This window comes from Argiope bruennichi, chromosome 10 (assembly GCF_947563725.1).
Source record: "Argiope bruennichi chromosome 10, qqArgBrue1.1, whole genome shotgun sequence".
NCBI lineage: Eukaryota > Metazoa > Arthropoda > Arachnida > Araneae > Araneidae > Argiope > Argiope bruennichi.
In genome coordinates, this window is record NC_079160.1 from 7791325 (window position 1) to 7814351 (window position 23027).

Below are 23027 nucleotides of genomic sequence, written 5' to 3' on the forward strand. Positions count from 1 at the left end.
AACCCCAACTGATATGATGGGCGTGAAAATCGCGACAAATAACTTGATTCGAACTGATTTGTAGCAAGTTTTCAATGTCAAAAGTAAAGAGAGCATTATCAGAACTGGTGGGGATGTAGATAGAAGTAAAATGATTGGATCATTTTTAATGTCTAGGGCAACCACCGTGGCTTCAACATAGTATAGCGTAGGAGGAGGAATCTCATGATGGGGTATACCATTTTTAATCGGAACTACAGTACCACCACGAGTATTATCAATCCTGTAACTATAGTATGAGTGGTAATTAGCCAGAAAAATCATTCTTTAAGGTCTAAGGTGAGTTTCTTGAATAAAAATTATATCGGGGTTATACTTATTTACAAAGGATCGAAAATCATTAATTTTGTTTGAAATGCCATTTGCTTTGCATTCCAGAAATTAATATGCAGGCTGTTACATTTGAATGTTATTTTTCAGAGGGATTGGCAAGACTAGCAAAAATTTCTGACATAATGAAAACTTTGTCAACTGATGTTTTAGAATTTTTAAGTTTTCTAATTTGTTTTAATAGGTTAGGAAATTCATTTAAAAGCTTTTTAATTTCCTTCATGCCCTCAATAAGTTCCTTAAAATCATAAAATTCATGAAATTGAGGGTAGAAGAATCATCCTTATCAACTTTTTGCGTTTTTCGTGGCGCCATCTGCCGTGCTTCAGCTGGTTTAAAAAGATCATCGAAAGTTGTATTTTCACGGATACTGGCCTGGTTATTATTGAAGGTAGCTCTGCGTTGATTAGTAATGTTAATGCGATTTTGTTGGGGTGGGGTGGGGGGTATTCGTCTTGGGGAACGCCTCGCATCCTCTGTATGAGGCAATATGTCCACTTTTGCCACAGTTGATATATTTTGGGATTTCCATACCTTCCTTAATTTCGCAAGCGTTGGCATCACCGCATATAAGGCCAACGTGGCTTGGTGTTGCAGCAGTCTGCACTATGGTGAAAATAATTAAATTTAAAACACTGCCTTGTCATGTTGCGAGCATGATATGGCTCAATGGAAACGCGAAGATAATTGATACCATTGTCGTTGTAAATATTTGTTTCATCATTGCGTTCTAGTTCAACTAGAATAAACGGCAGCGCCCTTTTGTGTAAGTTGAACTACTTTGAAGACTGGGAAACCAAGTTCGTTTTTAATGTATGCAAATATTTCTTCTGCTTCATGATCAATACGGAGACCTTTGATGACAACCTTGACTTGGCGTTTGTTCTTTGGTTTTATGATATAGTAATCATAGCCCTGAGATGTTGCATAAGATTGGATTTTTTTTGTGTTGTTCGACAGAATTCGGGAAAATTTTAATGAATCCATTATTAAATTTATTTTCTGTAGGGCCACAGACTTTTTGAATATTAGCAAACATAGTTTGATATTTGTTACCGTACCTAAGCATTATGGGTGGGACTTTAGTAGGCGAAGCTTCGGTTTCGCGCTCTTTTATATTTTTGATCGGTGAAAATCTATTTTTAGTGGTAATTTCTTGGTTGGAATTTTGAGGAGAGTTATTTCTAGATGTTTTACGCTTACTGGGGGATTGAAATTGTTCATTCACTTGCGCTTTAAGGAAGGTTGGGGGATTTAGTTCTAAATTACATTTTGCATCCTGACAGACAAAATGAGAAAGATTACCTTGAGCTTCCTCCAGTCTTGATATGGCGTCGGCTCGTTTGTCATCTATGTCCAGTAAAGTAGGGTGATCTTGGGGCAGGTTTGGGTTCTTTATCCAATTTTTCATCGCCTTGTTTAATCCGTCAACTTCCATTTGAATGCCAAAAATGGCCATTTCTTTGAAACTTCTCTGTGCACATGTCTGGCGGGCAGGTGCATACTGAGTATTTAGATCATTTTCCTTCCTCTAGTCTTGATACGGCGTCGGGTCGTTTGGCATCCATTCTAGCATTTTGGAGATGGAAGTTTTAGCTCTTAACAGTATTAAAAATCTGTTAATTTTGAAAGTGGTGCAAGTCCATCTTAGATTGAAATTATCTTTGACCGAATATATTGCGATAAAATTTAGCGCCGGTTGCTGTATAGGGAAACAAATGTGGCCGTTTGATATCATGTCTGAAATCTAAGGAGTTTCTATCTATCTATCTTTGACAATGAAAATCGGTGGTTGTACAGTATTTCATAAATAATAAAAAAATATATTGTAATTTTGTGTTTCGATAATAATATGTTTACTTCCAACACCAATTGTTTAGTCCAGTGACAATGAAATAAATATCATTGATCACAAATTTTTGTTGTCAGGACATTCAATTTTACCGACAGATCGTAATTTTTGTGCGACAGAACTGGTAATCTGAAAAAAACAGTTCCTTGTATATTCCCCAGGATTTCTATAAAGTAATTCGAAATTGTCGAAAACACAATAAATGTTTAATACATGAAATGAAATGCGGGTATTTATTTTCAACCCAACCTCTTGAGAAAGTGGTTTTAAAAAGGAATAAAAATACCGCTTGAGAAACCGTGAATTGTTTAAACTATATACTGGATCAGATTTACAAGGGATGCATCATACAAAATGTTCTACAAAACGTCGATAGAACGAGATGCTGTATTTATCTTTTATGTTAAAAAAAAAAAAAAAAGAGATCTATTACATCTGAAAAATGCAAGGACATGATGGATTTATTACCATATATACCTCCTGTTCATTATGAACATTTTAAAATGTTAAATCCTGAATAAAATTCAATTTAATTATACCTACTTATAATGTGAAAATGTATAATTTCTTAATAAAACCGAATTGTTTTTTGTTATGTTACATTTTTTACAAGAATAGTCTGTGTTTTGTATCACTTTTTATCAAATGAATAAATAATTTTAAATTTTTGAATAGTATTTTGTTTTTATTATTAAAAAAAGGCTGATGCAACTGAAATATTTCCCAATTAAAAGGACGTTTACAATAATTCATTAATTTTGAAAGTGAGGCAAGTTCATTTAGTTATAATAAAACTCTTATTTTTTTAGTCAGCACTGTAAACACTATTGGATTATAAACTTACATTATCTGGTACCACAAAATACAAAAAATATATCTATTAATACTTACTAATATTTTAAAATTTAGTAAAATGTAAACCTTTAAATATCTCACATTAAAAAAAAATGGACTTGTCCCATTTTCAAAATAAACGGCTCATATATTGTTAGAATTTTATTCTAATAATAAAATTTTTCTTTGAATTTTTTCAGTTATATGCATATGTGAATTTCTTTAATTAGTAGTTCGGATTTGTAATTGTTCTTTTCACTTTGTTTCGACGCAAAGTTTTAAAGTATGTTTGTTTAAATGAGAGCTCTTACTTGAAAATATTATTTTTAGAATCATATTAAAGAAGAAATATTTTAGAGAAATATTATTCGATATTCTTTTCTCCTACATGCACTTTAAATATATCTGGTTATTTAAGCATCGAATGCGGTTAAAAATTCTTAAACTTACTTTTATTTACCAAATGGAATAAATTAATACTTTTTGTATATTTCTGTGTAGGTTGTGTTATGCGTATAAAAATGTAATTTCATAAATGGTTTTTCACTTACTTCCTGCGATGTAAACATTTTGAAATTTGGTACACTTGTGTGTGTTCTCGATGGCAATATATACTAGTTTGGTAGTTTCATATTGGTACTTATAGTATACTAACCGTATGCTAACGATTAATCATAAAAGATTGCATACTAGTAGATTTTTCTGTAATTAAATTTTAAACTTTGTTCCCCAATAATACATCTTTATCTTCAGAACTAAATTATCAGGTGATTGATTAATTTCAAACAATTTTTTCTTCAAAAAGGGGGCATCACCCAATGGTGGATTTAAGAAAAGCTGATTTCAAGATTTCGTAATAATTACAACATTGGATTATAAATTAAAGGATGAAAAATAGGAACTAATTGAAACAAAGAACTGTCTTATATCACGTTTATGAAAGTTTGTTTTAACGTTTTTATTAAATTTATCTATGATCGATTTAAGCTATATTTTTTAAGCAGCGATTTACTGCTATTTTTTCAAATGCTCCATACTGTTTTGATACAGATTTGGATATTCAACCATGTAATTTCAAATCCCTTGATTTAGATTCCAACAAGTGCAAGATCTAAAAAAAGCTGTAAAGGAAAGAACTACTGATTATGAATTCAAAGGTGTGGAAAGGAAGCCTGAGGTACTCCCTTTTTATGTATTCACTCTGAAGGGAATTTCTTGACTAAAAGCGCGAATATTTTCATAGTTTAGAAAAAGGAAAAGTTTTTCTTGGACTCTAGTTTTTTGCCTGCAAAGTACAGTAAATTAAAAAAAAAAAGTTGGACAGCGGGCTTACACGATTTCATCGTTTAATAATTTTGCACAACATTATATTTTTTAAAATGAAACAAATTCAGAAAGAAGACAATTTCAAAAATAAATCAAACATGTGATTAGATTTCAATAACATATAAATATGAATTATAAATGTAAAGAACATTATGATGATATCACTTTCGATATAAAAAAACCCTTGGATATATATACAAGATCACAAAAATAAATTTTAAATTTAAAATATCCGACTAGGTTGAAAATATGAATTTGAATGAAAATTCTCCTTTTTATTTATTTATTTTTGCAGCTTCAAAAAATAAGTACAATTCTGTTTCCAGTGATACCATTATTTTGACTTAAAATTTACATCCAAATATGCTTTTTTAAAAAGCTACATATATCCTTAAATAATTTCACTCACATTTATCATTTTATCCTTATATTAATAAAAAAACATCATATAAACATTGAAATATTTGTTTTTTGGAAAAAGGTCTCTGAGCTTTGTCGGATACCTTAAGACTAAAAATTTACTAATTCGTGTGATGCCCTTTGACTGCTATAACAATTTTTACTTTTTATACATTGAAAGGACGAACTTTTCAGTTAAATCTGTTGGTACACAGTCTCATATATTCTGAAGAGCACCTTTAGTTCATTTTTATTTTTTATTTCCTTCTTTTAATTTTTTTGTCCATAAATGCCTACAGATACTCTACAGGATTTAAATCAGGATTTTGTGGAGGATGGGCAGTACTTTCTGTACGTTTTATAATAACCATTCTTTCATGATGCGAACGTTAGGCTTAGGATCGTTATCTTGAACCAAAGAATAGTTTCTATTAAAATTCAATTTTGCAGTCGTATCTGGCAAATTTTGTTTAAGAATATTCAGATATACATTCCGTCCATCGTACCTTCGATAAAAACAAAATTTGCACCTCCACTAACTCCCATTTCATCCTATACCATAACGCTACCACTATTATGTTTTTATATTTGCTGGTTTTAGGGCCATGCGTTCCCTTTTCCATAGAAAGCGGTGGCCATCGGATCCAGGCAAATAAAATTTTGACTCGTCAATAAAAATAACAGATTTCCAAAAGTCTTCGGATTTTTCAATATATTGTTTAGCATATTCAATATGTTTTTTTTCCTTCACATTTCTGGTAGACAAATATTCTCTTTCATAAATCTCAGTACCCTTCTTCTATTTCACTCAGTATCCGTCACTTCCATTAGGTCTTTGTAAAAATCCATACCTTTTATACGTGTTAATCATGTAATGCACTGTTGAATAAGGCCTTTTTTTTTCAATTCCTGTGATATCTCTCAAACTTTTCTTTTCACAGTTTCACAATTAAAATTTTCATATAGAAGTTTGCTTTTTCTCAGTTTTCAAAAATTTAAACCAAACAAAATAAACTAAAACAATGCCATCGCAAATTTTTGAAATTGCCAAAATTGCCATGAAATTGCCATCGCAAAAATTTGTAAAAAAAATACTCTGTGTGTCTTTAAACTTTGCATAAAAATTTGGATATAGCAAGGTACACTGTAGATAATACAAATAAATGTCCAAGTTTTTTTTTTCAGTGAAAACCTCAAAATTTCTTCTTTGCATTATTTTAAAATTAAATACAATATTTTATTGAATTACATTAAATTAGAAGAAATTTCCCTTTAAAAAAATATTTGTTTTTGAAAGCATAACTTGCTTAAAAATATTGAGAAACAAAAGATTCTTTTTGCTGTCCAATTGTTTTTTCAATTCATTGTACATCAAAGGACATTACTGTAATTGTCACCAAGTTCATCCTTTCTATTTCCATGATTATGATGGATCTACGAAGAGAACTCCATGAAGAATTTCCATGCTTCAGATCGGTCGGGGAAAAAAAATCATTTGTGAAATTGTATCCATCTATCTGTCTTTCTAGAAGGTAATTCAAATAGGGGGGAAAAACTAGAAAGAACAAAATTTGGCAAATGAACTTTACAATAAAATTGATGATTTCTATCAAATTTTATACGGAATCAGTCGTCTTCGTACACGTGAATAGGATTATTAAAAAAAAAGCAACGATTAAGATAGATGAAATATGGCTTATAATTTTATCTCTGTAACTGTAAAAGCGTATAAAATTTTGAAACAAATTCTCAAAAGTCTGTCGGTCTGTCTGTTTATTCGAAGGTATATAGACACGATAACTTAAAATGTTAAATAATAAAATTTAGTATGAAAATTTTGATATTAAAATCATAAAATACTGTGATTTTGTATGTTCGCTCTATCTGAAGAAAGAGGGATCTGCTTTCCTCGCAGCATTTAAACAAGAGTCGCCATATGATTTATATACAGGAGAGAACACTTCCTCTGCCGCCATGACAATCTGCAATAACCTAATGCGTGAATGAACTACATATATTTGGAAAATACATTTCAATAATATTATTTTTTGGAAGAGGCTTGTTTTTTAACGGAAGCATTTATCTCAAGTATAATATAATATTTTTAATGAACTTTGAAACATTTCCTGGTATATTATTTTTTTTATGCAATTTTGCTAATATTGACTTGTTGCAGGTTTATAATCTATTTTCACTTGCTTCCTTGCACACTAGAAATTCGAACTTTTATACGCCTCTGTGATCTCGATGAGAATATTCTATTTTAAAATTTTAAGTGCGAATTACCAGTCAATCAAAACATTTAGTTTAAATTTAATTTCATACGATTGAAAACAGTTGGTGGAAAGAAACTGATTTCATTATTTCATAATATTTATGATATGTATATATCGATCTACGACTAAAAATGGGAATACAGAATTAAAAAAATAATCTACTTTTAGTTCCCTAGTAAATATTTGTTTTTTAAAAAATGTTAATGTCAAATTCATTGCTTTTTCCAGTATTATTATCAACAATTGGAAGAAATGTTGCATTCTGCTGCAGTTGATCCATTACCAGAAAGGATTATCAACAAAATTATAATGATTCTGAAGAAGAGCAACACACTATTCGACGAAAAGGATCCCTTATTTTTGAAAGAACTTCAAGAATTGAAAGAGAGTTACGAGGAAGTTATGAGAACTACTAGAAGTAAGTTTTCATGTTTTTATGCACAATTAGGGGAGAGATAAATTGGATAGGCTTAAGAAAATGAAAATCGCCTAGAGTGAGGACTTTTCTGTCTAACAGTGTCCTAACTATGTTAAACACTTTCCGGCGCGGTGTTCACAGAAGGGGACACCGCGCTAAGAACAAAACTTTCCAGTATGAAATCCGAAAAATTATTGAAAAAATAGTATATCGTTTTTTTAGATGTATAGATGGCATCCTGGTGGATAATGGTTGCCTTTATGACATTAGTTTGTATTTAAAATACCAATATGAGATCTTTAATTTTTCATTTCTTAAAAGATTACAGTTCTAATTAAATCAGTCAATTATATTTTTCTAGTAGCCTTGAAATTTTAATTCATAATTTTATATTAAATACAAGTTCAATTCTTGACATATGAAAGGAACATTCTGGAGGTGTCTTCATATGGCCGCTTAGCAACAACTCTAATTTCTAAGCCTGAAAAGAACTTCGTGCAGAAGATGAGTAGTATCTTTTTATGTGTGATGCAAATACATACAGACACCTGCTGTGAGTAATTTCTTTCGAAATGATGAGACTTTTATATTCTTATTTGATATTTTACGTTTTTATAATTTAAATATAATATTTATTTTTTCATATTAATTGTTAGTTTTAGTTTTTATTTAATGCTAGAATTAAATTGAGATAATCTTTATTTTTCTTCATTTATATATCTTAATTTATATATTTTTATATCTTATCTCAAAACTATAATAAAATTGTATTTTTGATTAAATGAAGCAAATTTCTTACGATATCTATAAAAATGTTTATGAACCTAAGATATTCATAATGCGTATTGAAAGAAACATGTTTAATAAACTTATTTTAGGAAACGTGACTAAGAAAATAATCTCTTAGGGTAAAGAAACTCTCTACAAAATTTACCAATTTCCACATATCAAAGAATTAATAAATACTAAAATAAATTACCGATCAATTCTTTTTTTTAGTTCATTGCACATTCAAAAATAGCAGCAAATAGAAGAAAATAAAGTTCATGCAGATATGTTTGTTTTAAATTTAAATATTTAATAAGTTAATTATTTTATATAATATCCAAAAATCGACTCTAGAGTGCAAATATAAATTAATAAAAATGTGAAATATTCTGATTCTAAATTCTCATGACATTAAGTTAAAAAAAAAAAATTCAAAATATACATGAGTTAAGTAGGAACTTAGCAAAATTTATATTATTTAACTGCAAGAAAACAGATGAGTGAAGTAGGAGAGCAGGAACATTTATGATCGCATCTTACTATGGGTCCATCACTGGTTAGCTCATACGGACATAGGGTGGGTGATGTAGTCCTTTAGACAGTATTTTCCTCTTTTGAGTGGCACCATTTATCAGAACGGCCTCTTACTGGCTCACAGTATTTGGGTGATTTAGTGCTTCATCCAGGCGGCTCTTTTCTTTCATCAATGGGTTAGAAAGACATCATCACTATGGCTTAGGGAGCCAAGATCTCTACTGTCTTTTCACTGATTAGAGTACCGCAAGCAACACACGCACTGTCTTAGGGGGCACCACCCTTCTCAATCTCACCAGAAGTTATCATATCGAAGGAAATCCAGTTCAATGCACACCACGAGGGGGATGTTCTTGACATTTCTGCTTTCTTCAACACGATGTCACGATGTTTCGTGCTGAGGAATCACTGATGAGGATTCTAGAGTGGGGGTGGGGTCACATTGGGTGTTCGACGTGGGATGGCCAGACCTTCATCAGTAAAATCAGGAAACCAGGTATTAGTCCGCCTTTTCGATTTCCGTAACCTATCTCAATTATCAATTTCGTTTCCCCTCACCCTCTCCTCCTCTTTTTGTCTTGAGATTTCTTTTGTATATTCGCGCACTTGTTCTAGTACATACATGAAATATTGGAAATAAAATTGTTGACGTCAATTATGGTTGATGCCATTTTCAACGTCATCCCCACTTATTGAAGCAAATCAACTAAAGACACCAAGTTCAGTCTCCTTAACGGCACGACCTCATTTAGATACCCGAGGCTGAATAGTCTGGAATTCAAATTTAGGAGATTTCACAGACGATTCAATCAGTTCAACTTTCTGGAGTAAACTTGTCCATAGAGCTAAAGTAGAAACATGCGTTGGATAGGACGAATTAGAGTTCAAGACTGAGATTTTAATTTTACTGTTTTCATCAGTCCGCCCTTTCCTGGAATTAGTTTCATTATTAGAGCGAAAGTTAATGAAAACGCTTCTTTACATCTGCAGCGGCCAAACAGGCGATAAATGACTGTTTGTTTCGCCAACTGGCGATAAGCATCAATCATACCTTTGGAGATGAACTTTGCTCTCCAACGGATACGAGTGATTCACTTCCTGCCTCGTGCTGGTCGATGGAATTACGGCCAATGTATCATGATCTATATATATTTGTTAATTTAATTTGTAATTAAAATTTATTTTTGTTATTTATATGGCTGGCAGTTTTCATTAAGTAAAAATGTTTTAATACTTTAATTTAAAGGAAATTTGGCAATGCGTGTTAAACTACGCACCAAACATCTTCCCCATTAGGACGATATATTCTTCGCGAATATTTGATGGCTGAGAATTTTGTTTCTGTCGTTGAAATAGCTGATCCAGGGTTAGCTACTTCTTTCAAGTTGCAACCGAAGCAATTACTCAAATTTATTCATTTAATTTAAATGCATTTTGGAAATAATAAAGTTGTACTCTGAGCTGTCCTGCTTCCTATTGTCATAGATAGATACAAGAAAAAATTAAACCATGCAGGAGATATCTAATTATAATTAGACAATTGTTATTCCTGGGACTAAAGGCGAATAATATATATATTTTTTAAAAAAATTCTATCTTACCCTTTTATAATAACTTATAAGTTTTCCTAATAGTAACTATATCATCATATTTTAAATTATTTAACTTATTGAAAAAGATTTGTGTACTTCTTCTCAATTTTAATGTTGAAAGTTCTTTGAAAAAAAAAAACTATCTCCACATTACACTAATAATGTTTTTTCCATTCAAAATGAGAGGAGTTCTGATTTTGAATAAATAAATGTTGAAGATTTATATTAATATGTGATTCTCCTCATTATTACTTGCTTATCAATATAAAAATGTGACAACATTCCCAATTTATGAAATTTACTTTTCAGGAGATTTTGTTCTGGGAACGAAAAAAGATAATGGAGAATCTTCTACGAAATTTAGGTTTGTATTTTTAATTCCAAATAAATTAATCTATCTTTAATTGAAAATCTAAAATTTATGCAATTTCGTAAACTATGCACAATAATATATGATATTTTTGTATATGTGCCACTATTTAAAATATTGGAGAAAGAAAGAAAACTGCGAGATATTAAAAGAAAGAGTGAATGAGATTGATAATGCATGAGGCACGTTCAAATGAAAATGCGATATCTAAAAAATATTTTAACTCAAGTGGCATGCGCCTACTCATTGATCATTCTTCCTTCACTTTGATAGCTCTAATGTAAGAACTCTTGCGTTTCCTCGCCGCCTGTTTTGGCTGAGTATTATACTGCATTATTTTCGTAATTTGGGAGCCACCACCCACTTAGCCATAGTAAGCATCCCCTTTTCATTTCAGCAAGGTCGGATCAAGCTTTTCTAGACCCTCCAAACTTTTAAAGTTAAATACATTTTACTGATTTTAATTTAAACTTCATATAAATAGTTTCAAATAGCAAATTTTAGCAAATTGAAATAGCAAAAATACTTGGTTGTAGATCACCTTCTAAAACACAGATTTCAGGATATCGCTCATAAAAAATGTACAAATGAAATTTAAAAGTAAATTTAAAGAAAAGTGTAAAATAAAATGGCAAAACTTTTCTTAAAATAATCTAAATGATATTTAATAATAGAAACGAACATGCTTTTAAATTAGCTCTATTATCACAAAATGTCTATGAATATTGTTACCGTATCTTCATGGTACTGGCCGGCATTCAGAATAGCGAGCAGCACCGTAGAGATATCTTTCGCTAAGGAATAAAGCGCCACCTTGTTTTAGAATTATGAAATAATATGACGTACCATTTGTAAATAATAATTAATAATGAATGTTACTCAAATACTGTTCCAAAATTTATTTAAACAATACTTGATTTAAATTTAAATAAATTTTGATTGCATGTTTCTCATAATTATAATAAAAGCACACAATTAAATAACTTTCAAGATATCGTAAAAAATGAAAGGTCCCCTGCAGGTGTATGGCCCTTGATTTCGTGCTTTGGCTATTTAATAATCCTACTTTCCATTTCAGTTCTAACTATAGAATACAGAAATTGTAAATGTTTAATTTCACTAGGTTATTTTTTAAATAAAATGCAGTTTTTAGCTTAATAATACTTATCTTTTATCCAATTTTGTGATTCATCGCAACATTTCAATTTTTCAGATTTGTTTATCATGTTGATGGAGAATTGAAAGAAAGGATAGCTTCCTCCAGAAAATATTTATTTCATAACTTGTATACTATCCATCCATTAATACAAGAAGCCAACAATGTGTGCCTTTTCCATATAAAAGAAGTCATTATTTCTCGTGAAACATTTAAGTAAGGAAAAGTTACTTATTTGATTTTGGGCAAAATGTACTTCATTTTTATTTTGGGAAAAAGCATTATAATACGATTTTTATTATAGTGTAAACTGTTAGCATCTTAAATTATTGAAAAAAAAAACCCGAAAATATTTTTAATTTCGATAACTGATTTTTATTTAATTTTCTGTGATTCCAACAAAAAATTTTTAATATATCAATTCAATTTTTCCTTTGAAGATTTCTGACTAAAAGTTACGGCTATTATTTTTTCCGCCCTTTAATTTCATACCAAAATAAGCTAGATACACTTTTTTTGCAGAATCTGAAATAATGCTTCTTTGCTATATATATATATATATATATATATAGCAAAGAATATATATATATATAGCAAAATATATATATATAGCAAAAGAATATATATATATATATATATATATATATATATATATATTGTATCATAAGAGTTTTTTTTCTTTATAGTTACCACAAAGGTTTTGATTGTTATTATTATTATCATTCACTGTAGATAGTAGAAACAATCCAATAATTTAGAACATCATCTGGAAATTATTTCTTTCAATCATATCACCAATTTAAAAAAACAAAAACAAGCAAAAAAACACTTCCATTATTTGTCGTTTAGGGAAATCAAATGAATTATAAGTGCTTTTAGCTTTCTGTTTGTGAAGTCAAAGAGAAATTAGCCCTTTAGAAGCATAATTTGCCATTATAATTTAAAGACATACTAAAAATAAATTTATTCTTGTTGTTTTGATTTGTGGACTTTTATATTTTGCGATGTTTTTCCAAAGTCATTTACCATTTCAGTGAGAGAGAAATTAAACTACAAAACACCGGCTGTTTTAAAGTTTTACTTTTAAATTATTTTTCTTTATTCTTTAGATTTGACTCCCTCCTCTTTATCATTTCTTTTTACTTTTCAGTGATATTTGTATTTTTATGCAGGGTATCAGAACCACGAAGCATTAAGACATATTGCAAAGAAATTATTTCAAAATGTCTGTCTTATGAGGATGAAATGATGAGGTAAGATTCTGAATTGTGATTTGTAGTTCATCTGAATTTAAAAATTGTAAATTAGAAAAAAGTATGGTTTTATTAGGAATTAATGTAAAATTAATGCTTCTCTTTCCCCCTTCTTTTCTTTTTTGATATTGTTACGGCAATGTTAACTTGGCAGCATTATTGGCGACAGGATTTCGTGCTAAATTTTTATTTGTGAAACATAAGAATCATGATACTTGGCAGTGTTTGGATTTTTATGTTTGGTTTTGGAGGTACGAAGAATTGTCAGAAAATTCGAATTCTCAACACATCCAGAGGTAAAAAAATAGATAACTATTCTGTGTTCAGTTCCACAGTTGATCAAACTATTCAATGTAGTGAAGTTTATTGAGATCTGTCCCAATTGCGACTGAGTTATATAAACATACTTCTTCGCACATTTAAATTTTCTGATGTGAGTTTTTATTGTATACTAAATTGTTTTAATAAAGTTACCTGCAACAGCATTTGCGTCCTTCCTTCCCCGAATGAAAGACAGTACACAATGTAACACATGGTGTCAGACGTGGGACTGGATTTTTCTGTGAATACCTGTGACCAGAATTACGGAGTTTAAGTTTGAGAAAAAAAAGTTTTAATCGCAGAAATGAAAGTGTTGGACAAGAATCCCTAAAGAAGAAATGGAATCCAGGATAGAATACCAGGAATTCTTCTTTAAAAAAATTGAAACCCTTGATGGAGGGAAAAAAAAAACCCGGATGCGAACAATTGACGATTGAGATGAAAGCCTGGGAAGATGCATTTAAAACGGAACACCATAAAACAAGACATTTTTTTCCCAGGATATTCAGTAATAATTTTAAATTGAACAAGTAGAATCTAACACCGAAATAAAAAAGTAAAATACGCAACTCAAAAACCCAATTTAAGGCAAGTGCGGGGTATGCTAAAACAAATTTTTACAGTTGAAAAGAAAATTAAAAAATTGGAAGGCTATTCAAATATTTCTTCCTTGAATCTAGAAAACGAAAATTTTTGTCTTCATGTCAAATTACTAACTTACGATGATCAAACACAATGGAGTTTGCAAAAAAGTCAATTCGAGCGTCGTCTGTGATTAAATAAATGGGACAAGGGCCAGCCACCTGGTCGCATTTCTCTGTGGGCCAGCAGCAGAAGTTTAAATATCTACCACCGTATATCGTATTATAATTTTCTTACGATTGAATGAACCTTTGGATGCAGATTTGAAGACGGTTTGGTACTTGAGCAACTGAAAGAGTAGCATTAAAACATGGGATTTTACTTGCAACCAGTGTTATGCATTCAACTTTTTGCGAGCTGCTCTGACGGTGTTTCTGAAAGCATGGTCGAATAAAATTTTACAGATGAAATTCATGACGAGGATCCAAAATTAGTATGATTATTAACTTGAAATGCGAACCAGTTTCTAGACCAACTGAAAATAATTTCAGACTAATTCTGAAAGACAGAAAGTATGAAAACAAGCTACCGGTGGAAATTGATAATGTGAAAAAAGATAGTGAGACTTGAAAATTTCCATATAATAATTGCTAGATAAGAAACCAGAAATGACATATCTAAAGAGGCTATCCAACGAGTAACTTAGCTCAATAAGAAAATAAATCATGCTTTTGAAAAGTGGAATCGCGGCCATGCATATGTTCTGTGAAGGAAGTATTCTCCTGATATCTACAACAATGCGTAGAGAAAATGTCCATTAAAACCATAAGCTCCAATACGACAACTGCCACTTCTTAGTTTGAGAAATCTGGAACGCAGATACAGATACTAAACAAATTTTGGAAAAAAAAATATACTTGACCATGCTGGCAGGTCTTATGCTTAAACGGTATTCAACGTTATGGGAGATCTTTCATTTTAGAGGGGTTTTTTTAAAAATACGTTCTATCTCCTTAAAATTAAGTGAGATTCTGATGTTCTTCTCGCAATAATTTTTGCAAACTTTATGGCACAAAAATGATTATTAAATCATCTTTAAATCCTAAAAATTTTCTTTTTAATAATGCCAATCTTTTTGCCTGAACGATTTTTTTTCCTATTATTAATAAATTAAAAAAAATCTTTTCAACATAGTTTATACAATACAGTAAATAAAAATAGCTTCAGACAATATATTTTATTTTGACTTGTAATTCAAAACGTTTTCATTGTATTATCAAACATTTAACAATGGGATTTTGTTCCTTAGCTGAAAGCTGAGGAAGAAGTATTCTGCTTAATATCTGTGCAGTTTACAAGACGAATAATAAGTGAATTTGTAATACCCCGAGTGAGATGAATCGGACAATTGCGTTTTTAATAGCTCTAAGATGTCATGCTCATGGTATCCATTGGGAAATTTCATGCACACCATGAACAAAACTATTAAAATAGCATGATTTTAGTGTCTGACAATCATGGGCACGAATTTACCTTTAAGTGATTTAAATGAAAATAAATATAATCCATATTCCTGACGAATCAGCTGATCGTCAAAGGTAGCTAATTTGTAATAAAGTATGATAAATTATAAACCAAACTGTAGAAAATGTTAAAATAAAAATAAATTCTGTTTTCTAATACACTGAGATATACTTTTATCAAATTTACTTCATTGATTCTCGTTTTCCTCATAGCTTCTGGTGGCCTGAAATTAGCTTGATATTCTCCGAGAAGAAGAATCTTGCAGATTTCAGAGGCAGGCAACGCTGGTCAATTTTGAATTGTGTAAATACTTTAATCTCAATTAAAGTATGTATCCTCTTTTTATTTATTTTTAATGGATTAAGTTTTATTTTGATGGAATTCAACAATCATACTGATTTTATTAAAATAATGATTTAAATGAAAACTTAAATAAAATTTTATGAATAAATAACTTAATTAGTGTTCCATCCATTATAATTAACCTGCTAATCAAAATTTGTGTACATTTATTAAATTAGAAGTCGCCTTTTACAACTACCTGATTAGTTCATCGTATAAGCAGCAATTAAAATTTTCCAAATATCATATTAAAAATTTTTTTATTTCGAAATGCATGGAAACAGAGGAAGCACACTAAGTGATCAAATATACTTCTGGCTAGTTGAGATTGCTGAAGGGAATTGAAGAAAATTTCTACTCCAATAAGTCGCATATTTTATGTCAACGAAAGCGGAATGTGCAAAAGAGCTACACATTAGAATGGACCAAAAATATCAGTTTTTCTTTCCCCATATCTCGGACAAATTGAGAAGTGTATCGAGGAACAAGATTAATAAAATTGATCTATGTCTTCCTATCCTGCAACAATTTTAAAAATCATTAGAAAAATGACGAAAATCGACTATTTTTTATTTATTTTTAAAATTTTAATTTTTAAAAGTCTGTTTAACTGCTAAGTACTCATCTTTTTAAGATTAATAAAATTTATTTTTAAGACGAGCAGTGCGATTGTGCATTTTCTACTTGTAAGTTAAAAATCATAAGGCGTCTACTACTCCAGCATAAGGACGAGCCCAATATGTTGTTGCTGTACCTGAGAGTTTCATGAGGCAACAGATACAGGTTTGCCTAAAGATACTCCCCCCCCCACTTACACAGAATACTATCTCGGTATCTTCCGTCCTGCATACAAATATGGAAGATATCTAGTGTTTGTTTCTCTCCATTTGCAAATAATTCACGAATCAATTTCCAAAGCAAAATAGTACTTTTCAGTGGGTAGAACAGTTTCCCACGGATTTTCACTTTATCCTGAGGCTGATTTTCAGCTCCTCCTGTGTGTGTGTGTGTGGGGGGGGGGGTCAGAGGGATTCGCGATACCGTTTCTTAGCGTACAGTCTTTCTTCACGCATCCTTCAATGGTATCGTGGGTCAGGCTATCCTTTCTGAAGAAAAAAAATACGCACACACATATACACACAGAAAAGCACGAATTTAAGGTGAGACAGAGTTACAACCGTATTACTACACAAACTAAGTCTCAAGCCCCAATAATTTGATTAAGTAGTTACACTTGGCTACTTTGATTAAGTAGTTACACTATTACCATTTCGACAAATGAACTAATAGTTAGAGACTGGTGCTACCATCAACTGGTCAGATAGATATTATTTAGCCTCCCTAAAGTATTTAAATGGCCAACATCAAATCCGGCTGTAGTTCTATATCATAGTTTTCTGACAAATATCGCTTCAAATTCAGCTTTAGTCTATTTGGAAATCATTTAATGTACGCTCTTCAACAAGTGGCAGTTCCTTTTTTTTTTTTTTTTTTTTTTTTTAATATTTGGTTTTAAGATGTATCATATTTATGTATGGCACCTTCGCAGCTTTATGTACAACTTCCTTAAATATTTCTAAATTTTGAGAATTCATATCTACTTTTAAGTTAGTTAAGTGGTTTTTCAACTTAAAGCCCAAATTTTGGAAACTAGTGCAGTTTAAATTTTGTGACTAACTCGGATCAGAGACAAATTCTTAAAAAACGATACATAGAAAAACTTTGTAATAGTAAAGCCACAAGAAACCAAATGAGAAAAAAGTGACAGAATCAGAATGAAAACAATAAATATATTGCGATTTTGCCTAAAAATAAAAATATGTCACTCTTTCCTGATTTGAATATTAATATTTCCGATTTCATCTGTCTTGTGTTATCAAAATTGCTTATTTAAAATTCTATCTTATGTATAATAAAAATAAAACCATTTTAGAATAAATAAAGTCCGGGCCTTGTTTTTTTTCTCCTTATTTTATATTTTATCGAAAAGTACTTTTTCAATTTAGTCGGGTGATTCATATTGTGGCATCTTCATTATAAAAGATATTATCGAAGATGCATATCTATTAAACTGATTTTTATTTTATTTTTCAGGTGCACAATATAATTCTGCAGACATTATATTTCATACTGGATGCTTTCAAGTTGAAGTCCGAGCATTTAAAATCCGCACCGTTCTCTGTTCGTCTTAAAGTGCAGCCGACCGGTTCTCATGCAGTTATCCTTTGCGCCCCATCCGTAGAAGAATTTCAAGATGCATTTTTGAAAATATTTGATCAAGTAAAAATGCATTTTTTAAATTAGCGATACTCTTGACCTTGGCGAGCTTAATTTAAATGATTTTAAATTGCTGTTATTGTTTGTTTTCAGATCAATCAAGTTCTGTCAAATATACCAACAATGCAGTGTTGGATAGAAGAAGACAGTAGCGAATCAAAATTGAAAGTTGCTGTTACCGAATTTTGGATGAATACTCTTAAACATGAACTTAAGGATTATATTCAGAAATATTACGAGGAAATAACAAATCTCTGTGATACTTACAGTAAATTTTATTCTTTTTGTGCTGTTATTTATAAATTTTGCAAGATCATTAATTATTACAAAATGTGTCAACATGTATGAAGTATGTACGACTGTATGAAATATGTAATACATTCTGTCTGGTGATGAATGACGCATGAAAACCGCGGGTTCGCAGCTCATCTGATTAAAAATTTTATTCATCGAAGCACGACGAAGTGTGCATTTTGCATGGTTGGAAGCAAAATTTGATTTGGAACTGTAATTCGGGTTAAAAGCCCATATATCAAATTTCATTTATTTAATTCAATACGATGTTGAGCTATTTCGTTCATATGCCCGCAAATATACAAGCGGGAAATCGGTCTACTCTCTGAGGATTTGAACAGATCAGCAGTTCTGACTATAAAATTATTTGCCAAAATTTATTCCTTTACTTATTATGCCTTTGAATAGTTGCATTCACAAGGAATCGGACAGAAAAACATATTCAAATTTCTCCTGGATGCAATTTGTCCAAAATTTGATAGAAATTTAGAGAGCCGACATAAATATCGTATGTCGAATGAATCCGTCTATTGTTTGCTAATGGATTTCCAAAGCCTACCGCGTTTTTGCGCATGCGTTAGGATGGGTTTAATTCGTCAAAATAGGGAGGAGAGGAAAGATGAAAGGAGAAGATGTTTACATAACACGGATTACTCGCGGACTGAATTAAAATAAATTAATATATTCAGAAGCGACACGATAGTCGCATACAAGTGAAAAAAAAAAATGTACGAAAAAGTATTTAATAGGGCGGAAATCAAGGTCAAAGAATGACGAAGAATTCCAGATATGCGCTCATCCTTCCTCACTGCACCCCTTAGTGAGGTACAATCATCGGAAAGTGGTCGTCTCAGGATACTGAAACGAATAGTAGTTCCATGCGTTTTTGAGTTATTGTTTTCACAAACAGAGGAGGTAAAAGATAGGCAGACAAAATTACAAAATATGTTATTCTGTTTCGTGAGGTCAAAAATTCATCTGACATTAGGTCAGATTTATTTTTGGCGATTGCTATGTTTGCTCTCTGTATTCTTCGTACACATGAAAATAAAATTCATAACGAGGTATCAATTTTAACAAAGTCGCCATTCAGATTGAGATACATCTTGCAGCGTTTTATCGAGTTTGAGATTATTTCTTTTGAAATAAAGTTTGCTTCCATGGAAAAAACATGCGACATCATCATTTGGTGCTATGTCATTGCCGAAGTGACCAACTCCCCAATCTTGTAATTATAAAAAATAATTATAAATTACTCTTTGTTTTCGAAAGATGAGAATGCTGTTAAAATGAAATGAAATCCAAACGAATCATAGTTAGTAAAGTCTACAAGAAAAAAAGCTGCAATTTTGTAACATTTCACGAAAATTATTTTGACTTCTACTTAATATGTACAAAAATACTATAGTTAGTTTTAAAATAATCAGAGAATTTTCATTCATTAATCACCTAAAATCATTCATAAAAAATCTCATCATTCATAAAATTTTGGAAAATTATTTAAAAGAAAACCACACTAGCCAGAGTAAAAATGCTGAATTCTTTTCGATATATTCATTTTAAGAAATTTTTTTACAATATAAATTTATATAGATTTTTTTCCTACAAATTACAAATTATTTAAATGTTTTCAATTATGATTAAATGATACATATATTTTTCCAGTTCAAAGATTTGAATATATTTTATCTGAGAAAACTTTCTGTGAAATTCAGGATTTTCTTCGACAGGAACAAGACTTTTTCGATGTCTGCGAAGTAAGATTAAAATTTGAATCGGCTTCTACGTCTGCTTTTTGTTAATGCTTCAAATCTTATCTCTAATTTTGACACGCTTTTATTTAAATTTATTTTATTATGTTTTTACAAGATAGTATTCGAAAATTCACCTGGTTATCTCATGTAAAAGAGACTTTAGCACATTTATGCCTTCTCGATAACAATATATTATCTTGATATTTTTTGAATTTGAATATCAGTAAAATAATTCATTTCAATGAAATTTTCATTCTACATGAATGGTGTCACTTGAATTATATAAAAGTAGACTCCATTATATTTATGCGTTATGAATTTTATAAGACCTTTAAATGTAGGAGTAAATGAAAATAAAAAAAATATTTTCAAAATCGCTATTTTATTAATGTGTTGAAAAGTAGAAAATAATATATTTACTAAAACTCAGAATTTCGAAACAAAAACTATAAAAGCACGTATTTTAATGAAAGCATGATAAGGATATTTAACATATATTAAAAATTATATGTTAGTATATGTTAACGGATATATAACATATATATATTTAACATATATATAACATAATTAAGGATATTTAACATATATATCACCTATATTAAAAATTAATTATATTTGAATATTGTTACAGTTTCTCGAATTAGAATATTTATTGATGTGTTAAGTTCTCATGCCTAGATTTTTTCTTGGGGGGGGGTATTAAATTGCCCGCTTGTGTATTTAGTATTTTTAAAATTCATTTTATTAAATTGACTCTTTTCCACAGAAATTGAAGTTTTATTTGGAGAGGAAAGCTGAAGTGAACAATCTCAGCAATCAGAAAGAACTGCCTTTAATATGCATTGACTTGAGTTTCCTCAAAACGCAGCTGATTGCGCTCCACGACAATTTAATTGATCAGCTACGAGCTGCTGCTTGTGGAATGCTGAGGTCTCTAAAGGAAGGGTAGGTCATGACAGATTTTGCCTAATAATTTCAAAGTATAAATGTCTTTATATGAATAACTCAAATAGCATTTCCCCCCTTTCGATAAAAAAAAAATCCCTTTCCAGTTGCGAAGGGCTAACCATTGGGAATGCCAAAAATTCTACCATCCAACTTAATTTCTAAAAGCCCCCTCTTGGATGTGATTTCAAAAACACATCAGGCTACATTCGTGACACTGCAACTCTTAATTCGGATCAAATTTTGGATCAAGGTGGACATCGGGAGAAAGTAAAGCGGATGATCAGAATCAAATTGATTTTATGACCGTTGTTCACGCCTCGGTAGCGTACATTGGAGAATTAAAATGCCCAACATTTAAAACAAATCTGCACTGTTGATAATGTATCAAATTTCATTTACTTGAACCAAAATTCACAGATCAATAACGAATGTTAAAGAAATAAGTGAATCCATTGCTGTTCGGAATGGAAAGAAAAGCTAAGTTAGAATGACGCTTCGAAATGATCACTTGAAATTATTTCCTTATTTAGAAGTGATTTTTGGAGTGAGCAATTATTCTCACTTATCAAAGGAAATATTTCTCTAGACTGCCGTTGACAAGGAATCCCTCTAAATAGGGAAGATGACGCTTCATTTCTTCCTATATGCGGTTTTGCGTTCACATATATAAGCAGACTTACCACAGACTAATTTCGTTATTAATCTGGCAGATATCTGAACATTTCTTGAAAAGGACGCGGATCAAATTTCAAGTCTGGTGAACATTGCGTTTTCCAGTTGTTGTCTTTCAAAAGTTATAGATAGACTTCTGCATTCAGAATGTTCCATTTAAAATGCATCTATAGTAAATATCGCCTGAAAGTTTTCCCAAGCATTTTTATGACTTTTATAAACATCTGGCAATAGTCAGGGAATTATCTCCTTTTATCGTCTGAAAATAAATTTATTTTTAATGAGATAGGAATTTTCTCACTGTTGATTTTCCGAAATAACAAATTTAATTGTGTAGAGAATATTCTTTAAAGTTTCACCCCACTAAGCAATTTTTGGACAAAGATATTTGAAATGTTGTCAAAAGCTTTCTAAGTTAATTGCTGATAAGAAAACAAGAACGTTAGAGTGGAATAGAAGGTTTTAAGAAAATAGAGATCACTTCGTGTGATCCTCAAATGTCGGTCAGATTAGAGAATTAGCTCTTAGTGATAATTCGTTTAATAATTAGAGGCATTATGGAACAATTTCCAATATTGGAAAATCGAAAGCAGCAAAAAGAGGAATAACTAGAGACTTTGTACTACGATAATGCGTCTTTTCACAGTGACATTATCATTCGTGAATTTTCGACAAAGATTCATTAAACGCGGCTCCACAAACTCCCTATCAACCTTATGTGACATTATGCTAGTTTTTATTTCCCTGGTCACCACTTGGAGTCAATGACAAAAACGTTATCAGAAGTCCATTATGAAGGCGGTACAATAAATTTTTACAAATAAATTGATAACTTTTATTTCATCTCAGGTACTTTCTAATCCCAGAAATGATTCCAAAAATCTGTTTTTCGGGCTCGAAGAAGTTTGAACTGTGAAGATGCATAAAAATCTCGAAATCGCTTTGCAAACTTTGTGTACCAAAATATCTATATTTAAGTTATTTTTTAATCCAAATCTTTTACTTGCAGGCTATGTTCTGAGTTCAAGGCGCTGAAAAAAACGCTCTTAACTAATCCGGCATCTGCTAAAGAAATGGTCGTTTTAATTGATCTTTATGATAGACTTCTTGCAAACGAGTTTAAAGATTTATTGGATAAAGTCAAAGTAGGATTCTCTTCCATTATT

General features: G+C 30.7%; 1 protein-coding gene across 1 annotated transcript in view; it reads left to right on the top strand.

Moving 5' to 3' along the window:
- The first annotated feature begins 1851 nt into the window (after positions 1-1851).
- Positions 1852-23027, top strand: part of LOC129988983 (dynein axonemal heavy chain 7-like) — a 197138-nt gene continuing 175962 nt past the window's right edge. The window contains exons 1-8 of the mRNA XM_056097281.1: positions 1852-1866; positions 7285-7474; positions 10678-10732; positions 13067-13147; positions 15787-15877; positions 18011-18154; positions 21008-21186; positions 22871-23006. Of these exons, the coding sequence (XP_055953256.1) occupies positions 1852-1866; positions 7285-7474; positions 10678-10732; positions 13067-13147; positions 15787-15877; positions 18011-18154; positions 21008-21186; positions 22871-23006 (891 nt within the window). The remainder of the gene's footprint in view (positions 1867-7284; positions 7475-10677; positions 10733-13066; positions 13148-15786; positions 15878-18010; positions 18155-21007; positions 21187-22870; positions 23007-23027) is intronic.